General features: G+C 39.6%; 1 protein-coding gene across 1 annotated transcript; it reads right to left on the bottom strand.

The window, feature by feature from the left end:
• Positions 1-760: 760 nt before the first annotated feature.
• LOC122429611 (butyrophilin subfamily 1 member A1-like) lies at positions 761-9,552 on the bottom strand. Its single transcript, XM_043450080.1, has 10 exons — positions 9,259-9,552; positions 8,656-8,783; positions 7,742-8,089; positions 5,511-5,792; positions 4,987-5,154; positions 4,604-4,624; positions 4,483-4,509; positions 3,420-3,446; positions 3,180-3,206; positions 761-1,729 (listed from the first exon to the last, which is right to left on the bottom strand). Exons 2-10 carry the CDS (start codon positions 8,732-8,734, stop codon positions 1,077-1,079), a joined length of 1,632 nt encoding a protein of 543 aa, XP_043306015.1. The 5' UTR covers positions 8,735-8,783; positions 9,259-9,552; the 3' UTR covers positions 761-1,076.
• Positions 9,553-12,883: the final 3,331 nt, after the last annotated feature.

Raw genomic sequence — 12,883 nt, 5'->3', positions numbered from 1 at the left:
ACTTTGTAATAAATGGCTGGAGAAGGCTTAGACTTATTAAAAGCAAAGGGAAAATCCTCACAAGTAGGAATAACTGGGTCAGAAAGAGAAAAAAAAAGCCAGTATTAACAATAACTTTTTCTTCATGAAGGCTGAGGCAGTTTCTTCATTCCTTTGACAATTTTTTTTTCTCTGAAAATACAAATTGCAACATTGGTTTCTTTTTTATTCACATACAATTCTGAACTTGCTGATCAGTAAGAACTTGTTTAAAAGAGGGGAGAGGGGCTCCTCCTTCCCAGAAGGCTTGGTCTCCTGTTGAAATAGTTTTATAGCTATTTATCAGTCTTCTCCACACCTTGGCAAAGTCCAGCTTTAGAAGCTGATGGACACTAAAGCCTGAAAAAAGGACAAGCTGAGGCATTAACCTATAAAAGACTTGAGATTCCTTTGTACATCTCCAACAGTAGTATTCAGCTGGTACCCTTCCCTTTAAACATCACTCCCAACTCCAGGCTTCCCAGGTGGCTCACTGGAGAAGAATCTGCCAGCCAATGCAGAAGATGCAGGAGACATTCAGTTTGATCCCTGGGTCAGAAAGGTCCCCTGGAGAAGGGAATGGCAACTCCAGTATTCTTGCCTGGGAAATTCCATGGCAGAGGAGTCTGGTGGCCTGCAGTCCCTGTGGTTGCAAAAGAGCTGGACGCAACTTAACAACTAAAGAGCAATAACAACCCTCCTCATGTTTGATAACAAAAATAGTGACAACAGAGACTTCCACTTTAAATGTAGCTTTAAACATCTTTACTTCAAAACACAATAAATACCAGAACTGAAGAAAGGCCCATGTGTTTACTTGGAGTTTCCTTGTGACAAATCATTGCTGTCCACATTGAGTACTTCTCCAAAGATAACACTAGAGGAAATTCCCCCAGACATTTTTAGCTGCCCATTTCTCTTTCTCCCTCTATCTCTCTTTGAAAGAGGCTGAATTTAAACCTAATGAGAATGACCTGCTCTTCGAGAAGGACAGTGTTCCTGGACAACATACCTGTAAGAAGCCTGAGCAGGGGCAGCGAGGTGCTGACACTCACTTCTTACAATAGAGAGTTAGATTCTTGGGGGACGCTTGTTTCACAGCTACTTAAATGAGTTAGAGAGGTCTTTGGAGAAGAATCAGGACAATTCTCAGGGTGATCTGAAGTTGAGCAGATGGTCAAAGATGTACCAGTACCCCGAAGGCTAAAATAAGGAAAAAAATTCCCACAGAAGGCGATGCCAGTAAAAGAATAGATGTGGGACCCATCGGCCATGTTATAAAAGGACAGGTTCTCAGCTTCCCAGTCCAGGAAAACTCCTATCCTGTGGAGCTGCTGCCTCAGTGACAGAGAGATTTTCTGGGAGGTGGGAACTATGACTTCTCCTTCCTTGTATATCAAAACCCAGAAATGCTTCTCTGGCCTTTCTACAAACCAGCCCTCTCTCTTTGCTGTCTCTGAGCAAATGCCCAGAGCCCATCGAGTTGCAGATCCATCTTCTTTCCTCATATTTACTTCTACCTCCCAGTATTGCCTCTCCATGGTGAGGGACTTCTCGCCCAGAACACTGAAGATGGCTTCAGACTCCCCTTGCTCTTTGTGTGTTGGGGTATCACCATTCTGGGGAACATTATTTTTTAAAGAAATGCGTTGTTTGTTCTCAGATAAGACGAGGTTGGGATGAGCTGTTTCCGGTTTCAGAGTGAAAGCCACTGTAGGTATGGAGGGGAAAATAAAGGTCATTCCACAGTGGAGACTGGTTGGCTTTAGGAAAGATGCAAATTATGGGGAAAGGAGAATGGAGGAAAAAAAGAGAAAAATGGGAGATTAGGTAAAACAATGCATGTTATATTCTATGTTCATTCACAGGAGACATGTGATGTGTAGGTCATAGAAGGCCAGGGATGGATAGGACCCTAGGTAACCATGTGTTCCAGACAGGCTGAGAACACTTAACTAAGAAGTCTGTCTCTGAAAATCCCCAGGGTCATGTATTTCAAGTTGAGGCTTCTCTAACCTCCTGCAAATGCCGATTGCTTTACTGCTTGCTCTTAATAATTAAGCCATTTCTTATTTCCAATCACAGTGTGCTCACTTTCATTTACGTTTCTTTGGGGTTCGTTTTCTGTGTGATTAGGTAATAACTAAGCCATCTATAGTTCTTATCTTACACTCTTCTTATACTTTTAATGGTTTAAATCCCAGGCTCTGTGGTCAGAAAGATATGAATTTGATAATTGCTCTGCTTTTAGTAGTGGCAGTCTTGAAGTTACTTTGCTTCTCTCGGCCCCACTTTAATCTCATGAAGGTATACATAATTATGATGCCTCAGCATAGAACTACTGTGAGAAGACAATGAAATAATATGCAGAGAACTTAGTACTATATTTTGTCCATGATGAACACTTGGTAAATTTTAGCTTCTGATGGTTATAGTAACACTAATACCTGTAGTAACAGTAGCAATAGTGTTAACACTAGTAGTAATGAATCTGCTTCTGGTCAAACCAAACGTCTTCAATAACTAAAATTTTTCTCATAAGAATGTGTATGTGAATGATTACAATATATTTTAATTTTTGGAGGATTAAATTAACTAGGCAATGTTTGTGGATACAGGGATATTCAGAGTGAATAGCAAGAAGTAGAAATAGAGAGTTGTGACTTGGGGAAGACTCTAAGATGCTCAGGGCCCATTTTCCACTTGCACTGAGATGCAACAAGCCCTTCTCTGTCTCAGACTGAGTACACAGCCGACATCTTTCTGATTGAACTACTCTCTTTCGCATGAATAGATCTACAGTAGCAGTTAAGTCTCAGACTAAATATAAATGCCTCAAGGGAATTCCTTTAATCCACCATTTTTTTCTTCATGGCAATCTCTTATTCCTTCATAAGGCATCACAGTTTGTACATGCACTTTCCCATAAAGTCAGAGACCAAATCCACTTTATTTACTTGGCACTAAGTAAATAGTTGTATAATTTAATGCTGAATGAATGAATGATGTCAGAATGGTAAGAAATCTGGTAACATTTCTGCGTTAGATTGAAGTGAAAGCCATGAAATGAATAACCAGTTTAGTATTGTTGGGAGTTTATACAAAGTTTCTCAATTGTATAGAAGAGATTAAAAGAGACAAATAATAGTAAGGTAACTCACCTGCTTTGAACTGTTCCTTCCTCCAGTCTAAAAAGGAAAAAAAAAATCAGATGGAAGAATATGCCAAGTACATGTCCTCTGAACTAGTGAGAAGCTTCTCCCTTTATCCCCTTGTGTTTTTTTGGACTCCTAGATTCAAAGTAAAATCTCCCGAGGATAGCTCCTATCTGAAAAATGCTCTGAAAATGCCTCACGAAATCCCGAATTACCTGAAGCCCCAAGACAATATCAGTTACTCACCAGCATATAACTCAGCTTTTCTCCAGTCTGAAATAAAACAAAGACATTAGCTTCTCCCATTTACAGGAATGTCACTTCAGAACGTGAAAATCTGAGGGTTTACCATAGTACAGTATATTTGTGTTTATGATCTCAATGACAATTCTGATGTACTTATCTTCTTTTACATCTCCAGTTTTATTTCTCACATTTTTCACAGTCTACATCTATGATAAAATAAGCAGGTTCTTTTTTTTTTTTTTTTTTGGTTGGGGAGAAAGAAAAGGTAGGCTTAAGTTTTGAGAATATATTGGAAAGCCTAAAATTTTGTGTGCTACCTTGATACCCTTGAGCTTCACAGGGTTCCAAATGCCTAACTGGGGGTTCTCCTGCTCCAGCTCAGATGGTGAAGAATCTGCCTGCAATGCAGGAGACCCAGATTCGATTCCTGAATCAGAAAGATCCTCTGGAGAAGGAAATGGCAACCAACTCCAGCTTTCTTGCCTGGGAAATCCGTAGACAGAGGAGCCTGGTTGGCGCCAGTCACAAAGAGTCAGACACAACTTAGTGACTAAACAACAACAACAAAGGACAACCTGCTCTCACTAGATAGGTCCTCTAGTCATCAGGAAAGTCTCCCCTCTCAGCTAATTTCCCTGTGGGCCAAAACAGCTGAACCCCACCTGATCTTCAACCTAATGAATTTTACCTCTCTGTCAGCCTGCACAATTAATCAAACAAGCCAATTACATACTTCCACAGAAACAGGGTCACTTCATCCTCTTGTTACTACAAAACCTGTCTCCCACAGACCTTGCTCTATTCATTCTGCTCTCAAGTGCAACCTCCACGTGCTCCGGCATGGCACGCGGTGTCTTTCCATCACAGGATGTGAATATATATGTGAGGATATATGTGTTTAAAAGACGGCTGTTATTTGTCCAGTGTTGGATATCACGAGTTTGACCATTTTATACTGTTTAGGGTAGTCGGTCCCTCTCTCACTAACAAGGTAAATAGAATACAACCAGAAGAAAAGGGCCGATTAGAGGGTTTCTGTAACTATAACAACAGTATAACTCACCTTGCTGATATAATGCTTTCCTTTTGGCTGAAAAAGAATAATAGTCTGTGAGATGCCAGACATACAGCATACAGTAAGGACTCTATCTCCTATTTTAAAGCAATGAAAATGGAAAACTTACCAAGCTCTCTCTTAAGTAATTCTAAAAAGGAAAAAAAAAATGGGTTTAACAGAAAATATTTTCTAGACTATGTTACTAAGCCCAGATTCTAAATGCTACTTCCATATATCTAGAACAAAAAAAAAAATCCTTTGAGAATTATTATTATGACCATTAAAAAAATAAGCTCTATGACTATACCAGTGATTTTTCCCTCTCCAGTGGACTCAATTATAATATTTTTTTCCTTAGGAAGTTGTTGAGCTCCATGTTTTGCTGGAGGTCTTGGGGTTCTAACTCATTCTTGCACATATCTCTGCATTCCCCAAAAATGCCATTCACATGCACATGTTAACAAATCCATAAAGTCACATATCTCCACCAAGTCTGATGCCCAGTTTTACCTTTAGCTTTACTTTCTTTCTCCTTTTCTCCCTTGATTTTTGATAGTTTCTTCTTTCCCCGTCGTTCCTTCAAGGTCAAATACACAATAGCACCAACCGAAATCCCAAGTATCACCAAAATCACAGCAAATGCTGCCTTCCAAGGAGAGGGCCTAGGGAAGAAGGATTCTGACACAGGATCCCCAAAACCTGATTAAAAACGTATGCCAAGCAAGCCTATCCCATCCCACGTGCTAAATATTCCTTCCTTGCGTGTGTGAGTGTGTTTAGGCACACAGTCATTTCTGACTCTTTGCAACCCTATGGTCTGGAGACCGCAGGCTCCTCTGTCCATGGGATTTCTCAGGTAAGAATACTAGAGTGGGTGGCCATTTCCTCCCTCAAGGGAATCTTCCTGATCCAGGGATCAAACCTACATCTCCTGTGTCTCCTGATTTGCAGGTGATTTTTTACCCACTGAGCCATCAGGGAAGCCCGTATCCCTTCCTTACTCCTCTCCTATCTCCCAAATGAGCAGCACGGACCTGGGATGAAAATGGTTTCCACTTGCTCTTGTCCAAAGAAGGGGTTCTTCATGGAACAGGACACTTGTGTCTTTGAGCTGTCTCTCACAATGAGGGATGCCTCAATCTGAAACAAGCCATCATCATCTTGTATCTCGTCCTCAGAGACAGATGGGATCTTCTCTCCCTTCGCATCTTCCCATTGTACTTCAGGCTGGGGAAACCATCCCTTGCCTGTGCACTTCAACCTTATTCCTCCATCTTCTGGACCCACCAAGAAAACACGAGGATCAGAACCTAGACCTGGAGAGGAAAGTCATTCATCTGAGACTTGGAGAGTTTTTGCCCAGAAGTTCCTCATATTTCACAGCTACACCAGTGGAGAAAGATGGACAAAGCGCCATAGTTCTCAGGGGATGGAAGGGGGTTCTTTTCTTTTCCCATGAGATCAATGGTTATCTGAAGTTCAAAAGGTAAAAGAGCATTGAAGCTGATTCTGGGACTTATACCAATGTCTGTCATATCTCCTCTATACAAGCATATCTGCAATTGGCCATAGAAGGATAATAGGGAAGGAAGAGAGTAAAATCTGTCAATGTTAAATTCTTTCAGAAAAAAATTACTGTATCTATATCACATGTCTATTTCAGCTGCTGCTTAAGTTGAGATTTTTCATAGTCGCTTCCTTAAATAATTTCCTCTTCCAAGTTTTCTTTCTTCCCCTGAGTAAAGCTTACCTAAAAGTTGAACGTGTAACATGGTAAAGTGAGTCCATGAAAGAGTCAAGATATTTTAACTTTTCCATTCTCACTCCTTTCTTTTCCTTCTACTCCTCCTCCTCTTCTTCAATTTTGCATGGGCTGGGTCTACTAGTAGATTCACATAACCAAGACCCGTGTTAAAATATAACACTACCAGAATACTAGATGAATCCACCATGTCTTTGAGAATGATGACTGTTCTGACTTCTAAGACTATGTATTATTTGTCTTTATAAAACTTAATATCATAAAATATGGCTCCACCATGTCTGGCTCAGTCCTGTTCAACAAACTGCTTCTAAAAGATTGGACTTGTCTTCATACCCAGAAGTCAAGAAACTAACATGGGAAAGGTACTGAAAAATGCTGTCACTTACATGAGGTTATTTCTGTAACTCTGAAAGCATTGACCTCTTACTGGGAGGATATTAAAGTGAGATCACAGTAACATGACTCAGGAGAGTTTGTCACTGGTTTCTTCAAGACCTAATGGATTAGACTTTTCCACTAAAGTTATACACAAAGAAGAAGACAAAATGAGTGTATAGATATTTTGACAAGTAGTATTAAATGAGAGTATTAATTTAAGGTAAACCTAACATATTCAAAGAATGAGAAAAACTTTACAACTAGAAAAACAATATGTTTGTCTTGGCAGAGAGTATAAAGCTTTAAAAATGGAAATACCAAAGAAATGGACAGATAAATCATTATAACCAGATAGAAAATTTAGACTTAAGCTAGTTATCCATAAGAAGTTTATGGGAAGCAATGTACTGTACAGAGCAACTGGTATGGAGATAAGTGAATAGATACATTACAAAATAGTATTTTGAACCTATCATGAAATTTTATACCAAAAATATGTTTCTACAGATGTGAGATCTAAATGTAAAAAGCAAAAGAAACAAACAAAAAAGAGATAGAAATGAACTACTACAACTACATTCAATGAACTACATAGGAAAATCTCAAACATAATGGTGAACAAAAACCAAAACAACCACAACAAAACAGACATAAAAGAGTCCATGTATATGAAATTAAAAAACAAGCACAACTAAGCAGCATCTCAATCTACTATGTCAAACCCTCATTTCCTCCAAACAGTGCATTTGGAACTGGACCACTAACACTTCCAGTTAAGCCTCTGTCCCTCAGTAGCCAACTGGGATTCTCATCTCTGGGCGTAATGGTACATTTTGCTAATTATGGTGCTTTACCTCAAAATATGTGAGGAGAGACATAGAGGGAAATAAATGATCTATTTTTATGATAGATATTTATGGAAATAATTTGTTTTTAAAGTACATCACAATAAATGCATAAATAGGATAAATAGAGGATTTGAGGTTAAATTCAGTGCCTAGGATGTTAACACCTCCAAGGATACTTACTTGTTGCCTCTTGTTCACCATCCTCCTCCCCAAATCAAATGTAGAACACTTACATTTCCCTTACACTGATCTGTATTTTCTGATAATTACTCACCTATCACCTTTAGCTCCAAAACGGCTTCTTCAAAATCAGTTCCTTTTTTAAAAAAGCACTTGTACATTCCATTGTCTGAGACCCGGAGGCTGTGGATTCTCACAGCTACTCTTCCCTCAGTGATGTAGTCTTTCACCAACTCGGCTCTCCCTTTGAAATCTACTAGTTGTTCTCCCACCTGCTCCATTCCATTCTGATACACAAACACAGCCTCTGAGAACTGGTTGCGAAACCACCGGATCTCCATACTCTCCACATTCATGGCTGGGTATACACGGCAGGGCAGCACCGTGTCTGCACCCAGCATGGCCACGATGGGTTCCGAGGGGCCAGTCACTGAAAAGGAATCTGTGGAATGGAGTCACAAGTGAAAAGAATATTGCAATACCCTGCCTGTGCCTTTTAGAATACAGCATTATCACAGGTCCCAGAGACCCATGGGCATTCTCTCTCTCATTAACACAGTAATAATTTGTCACACATATTCAGGCTGAAGATGGCAGTGAGCAAGACAAGGGAGATTTCCACCCTTGTGGAGCTCACAGTCAGCACAGTGACTTCATATTAAACAGACGATTTCTAAATTGCAATTGTAGTAAATTCAGTGGAGGAAGATGAAGGAGTGCTGGAAAATCATGAAGCTAGAGTTTTGGCAGATCTCGGGCATCAGCAATGCATTCCTCCAGAAATTGAGATCTGAATGAATTAGAAGGCAACAGAAAAGAAATTCTACCTGGTCCTTACCTCTAAAATAATAGTGATTTATCTGCCCTTGTGTATGGGCAAATGCATTATTGTATCAAAGTAAAAGATTTGGAATTAACCTAGGTCTATAGGAGACACAGCAGAGTGGTTTAATGATTCTACTCAGAGGGTAAGAGAATCCAGGTATAGAAAATATAAAATATTCTCACCTGAGCCCCACATGGGCATCTGGAAAAGCAGGATCAGAAAGAGGTCTCTTAGCAGAGAGAAGTCCGGGGAACACACCATCTTCTCCAGAGTAGAGAACAGTATGACACTGAGGGGGTCCTGAAAATAGCTGGAGTAAAGATAAAAATGGGACCCACAAGGTAAAAAAGATTATAGCTACATGGTTCACAGGACTTCTAAGAAATGGTCTCCTGAAACCCTAGTGTCTTTCTCAGGGACCATCAGGGAAGCCTTTGACGTTCACAAAAGAGGGCCATTTGTTTCCCCTTTTCCCAGAAAACAGTCTTTATTTCAACAGCCATGCTCTGATGTGATAAATCTGACCACAGTCTCTCTAAATCCCTCTGAAGAAGAACACTTTATCCAAGGGATGGAAAGACAGAGAAAAGGCAGTGAGCAGCCACTGAGAGAGATGGCTTGGGCATAAACATTGCTCTGGCCTCAACAGATTTTCTCACCATACGTTCGTATATGAGGAAGGAGCAGATACAACTTGGCTTGTCCTCTGTCTACCCCCAGGGTCTTTGACCAGATTCTCTCACTTCCCTCCCTCTTGTCCATCATCAAGAAAATGTACCACTCACACAGACTGTTCACATCTTCTAAGTTCTTCTTAGGGGGATGAAGGCATCCTGGAAGTTCTCACTGACGCTGCCACACACACCAGGAACTCTTTGTCGTTCCTCCAGGTTTCCCTCTGCGGGCTGCCTACAGATGTCTCCCGTGATACTTGCTCTAAGATGCCAAGGGAAGACCAGACGTTAGAAATCTTGGAGTCCTGAAGGAAGATTTAGGTTTTTTTTTAAAGGGTTTCAGAAAACTAGAAGAAAGATGGCCCCTGCTCGGGAAACTCTCAGAGTGCAATTCTCCTCTATCTTGCCAACGTATTCAAAACTGAAAGCCAAATAAGATAAGAAAAGAGAACTTTGACCTGGCATGAATAATAAATCCATCTAATAATTACGCACTTCCAAGGAAAGGATCAAAATCCAGAGACTTCTTTTTCTCTGAGAGTGTTATTTATCCAGGCTGCTGCTGCTGCTGCTAAGTCGCTTCAGTCATTTATCCAGGCTAATAAAATATAAATATTAGAACTTGACTGGCTGAGTTAAAATCTTGGCAAGGTCACTTACAAGCTCACGGTTTTGACCAAATTACATAAGCTCTCTGTGTGCCTCAGTTTTCTCATCTGAAAATGGGTTTAATAATAGTACCTACCCTAAGCTGTCATGAGGATTACATCAATTAGTATACACAAAGCACTTAGAAAAGTGTCAGTAACTTTTACATCCTGCTGTGTGGCTGCATAACTGATTTGTGTTTTGAAGATCCTTCAAATCCTACAAGTTCTAGAATAATTGCCTTTCTTGCCTAGAATGACAGACATTCTGAGTTAGAGTCTGAAAAAATTTTAAAAACTCTAAATTACATTTTTGTATTCTGGATCTAAGATTGAACATCTCTGTATGGATTGTAAGAGACATAGTAACAAGATATAAACAAGTATAAACCAGACATGGGGCTTCCCTGATAGCTCAGCTGATTAAAAAATCCGCCTGCAATTCGGGGGACCTGGGTTTGATCCCTAGGTTGGGAAGATCCCCTGAGGAAGGGAAAGGTTACCTACTCTAGTATTCTGGCCTGGAGAATTCCATGGACTCTGTAGTCCATAGTTTAGCAAAGAGTCGGACACAACTGAGCGAATTTCACTTTCTCTTTCACAAACCAGACATAGTCTAACAAAGTTTTAAATATGGTAGTGTTAATTTTAAAATAAAAATAAAGTTCAGAGAGAAATCATTCAAAGAAACGAGATGATCCCTTCAAATATTGGCATTCATCATGAGCACATAACTTCCAAGGACCGCATGGTGCTAACAGCCTACAGCAGAATTAAAAAATGCAAAATCAGTTTGGAACTCAAAAAAGTTTATAACCATAATTAATCAGAAATGAACAGAACATTTCCAGAACATATAAATGAAGCTAGAGAGGTTTTAAATAATATAACAACTATGCCACATCAAATCTTTTACTTTATGACTTGGTGAGATTTAACAATTTCTCTCAGTTTTTGATGAATAGAAATCCACTTCAGACAACATGGATTAGTAGAACGACCCATTATGACACTTACCTAACTCTTTCCTCCAGTGTGCTTAGAGTGCCAAGCCTCCCCCAGATCTGCCTATAAAGTTAATACCAAAATATCTGCTTCTTTCAAGTATTCTCTTTGAAACTTGGTTAAGTATCTAATCTCACTAGAGATTTGGATTTGCATTTTCTAAATAGGCAGGGGTTTGGCATGAGTATGAATAATGCTATCATACTTTTGGAACACAATTAAAATTTATGAAGTCACCACTGCAGGAAAACCATGCAGTCACCATGGAGGCAAATACTCTATTGGAAGAAGGTATCAGAAAAAGGAGATTAAGTCAGCCCATGATTCTTCCGTTTCTAGGTGACTAATGCCAGGACATGCATGCGTGCTCAGCCTTGAAGTCGTGTTTAACTTTTGTGACCCCCATGGACAGTAGCCCCCACGCTCTTCTGTCCGTGGGATTTCCCAGGCAAGAATATCAGGGTTGCCATTGGGTTGCCATTCCTCCTCCAGGGGACTTTCCCCACCCAGGGGTCAAATCCAAGTGTCCTGAGTCTCCTGCACCGGCAGGAAGATACTTTACCACTGAGCCACATAGGAAGACCATACTGGCCAGAACACGTCTGCTAAATCACCTATCTTTCACTTTACTCCCAGTCACATAACAAAGAGTGGGAGTAAACAACTATGGGATGTAGCCCAGAAGTATTTGTACCTTTCCCTGCTCCAAGCCCTCGTCTTCAACCTGCAACCTTCACTTATCATATAAGTGAAACTTTATGAGAAAAAAAAAAAAAAAGCTTCTGATTCCTTGCTTGTCCAGAATTTTCTTTTGCCCTTAATGCTAGTTTTGTTGCTTAGAAAATTCTAGTTTCTACTCAGGAAAGTGATGAAACAAAATTTATATTTTAAAGCTGGACAAGGAAATTTAAGCACAAAATTCTCTCTGTCTGTCTGTCTGTCTGTTTGGGTCTCTTTTCTCCCCGTGTAATATGTAATGTACTTCTGCATTGTACATTAACCAGACCTCCTCAAAGGTGAGAATGCTGGCTTGACTATAAAGATAATTTTTTTTTCCTTTCTTCTAATACTAGCAATGTAACTTCTTAAAAGAACAGCATTCTTTCCTGACTCTGTGAGGAATCATGGAGACTTGCTAATTGCTTTGCACATGCTTACCTGCACTATCTCTGGTGAACTTTAATGTAAGATGTCAGTATGTCATTTTGATGACAATCTTTTGTCTTAAAAATGTGTACGGTTGTACCTTCAACTTCTAACAGGTGGGAGAGTTCTCAGAGCTTCTGAATCTGTCTCCTGAATTATAATCCTCAGTCGACTTGAATGAAATTCTCCCTTTGTTTTCTTCACCTGATAATTGAATTTCTGTTGACGAAAATGAAGACTCCATTCAACTGTTTTCTAGTAATTAATATTGAATGACATGTATGATGGAATCTGATTTTTTTTTCTTTTGTACATAACACATTTTCTGCACCCTGGAACTTTAAGGTTTTGTGCTTTGTTTAGTTGTTTGTTTGTAACTCTAAAACATTACAAGAATTCATGTATAAATGACTCTTCTTCTGCAGTAGTCAGCTTTTTGTGAAGTACCCTTCCTTCTGATTCTTGCCCCTAATCTTTTCATCTTGGGAAACATTCTAGGTGAATGTTGAAGTTCTGGGTGGATTTGCTCAACCTATATTTCCCAAATTTTAAGTCTTTTTGATTTTAAGTACCACATAATAACTCCTTTTTTCTAACCCAATATTTTGATCTTCAGCAGTGTCTACTGAGAGCTGACACCTCTATTTATTTTCTACTTTAAGACAATTTTTCATTCCCAAGAATGCTGATTGTTTCTCTAATCCTTCAACTCCTATGAATGAATCCTTCCTAATATGCTTCATATTTGCATTAAAATTTTTATATAGTGGGTTGCCATTACCTTCTCCAGGTGATCTTCCCGACCCAGGGATCGAACCTGGATCTCCCGCATTGCAGGCAGATGCTTTAACCTATGAGCCACCAGGAAAGCCCTGTATTCAGTGTAATTCCCTCTAAATATTCTTCACAGATTAATTGGCTTTACTCAAGCAATTCTC

Source organism: Cervus canadensis, chromosome 28 (genome assembly GCF_019320065.1).
Source record: "Cervus canadensis isolate Bull #8, Minnesota chromosome 28, ASM1932006v1, whole genome shotgun sequence".
Classification (NCBI taxonomy): Eukaryota; Metazoa; Chordata; class Mammalia; order Artiodactyla; family Cervidae; genus Cervus; species Cervus canadensis.
The sequence above is the reverse complement of the archived record's forward strand: the minus strand, read 5'-3'. Positions and strand labels throughout refer to the sequence as shown.

Excerpts from the sequence above, each read along its gene's own strand:
- LOC122429611 (XM_043450080.1), bottom strand. The coding sequence starts at position 8,734 with ATGGTGTGTTCCCCGGACTTCTCTCTGCTAAGAGACCTCTTTCTGATC. Across the intron at positions 3,207-3,419 it reads AAAAGCTGAGTTATATGCTG|ACTGGAGGAAGGAACAGTTC; the intron begins GTGAGTAACTGA and ends TTTCCTTTTTAG. Across the intron at positions 1,730-3,179 it reads GAAGGAACAGTTCAAAGCAG|TGGCTTTCACTCTGAAACCG; the intron begins GTGAGTTACCTT and ends CCATACCTACAG.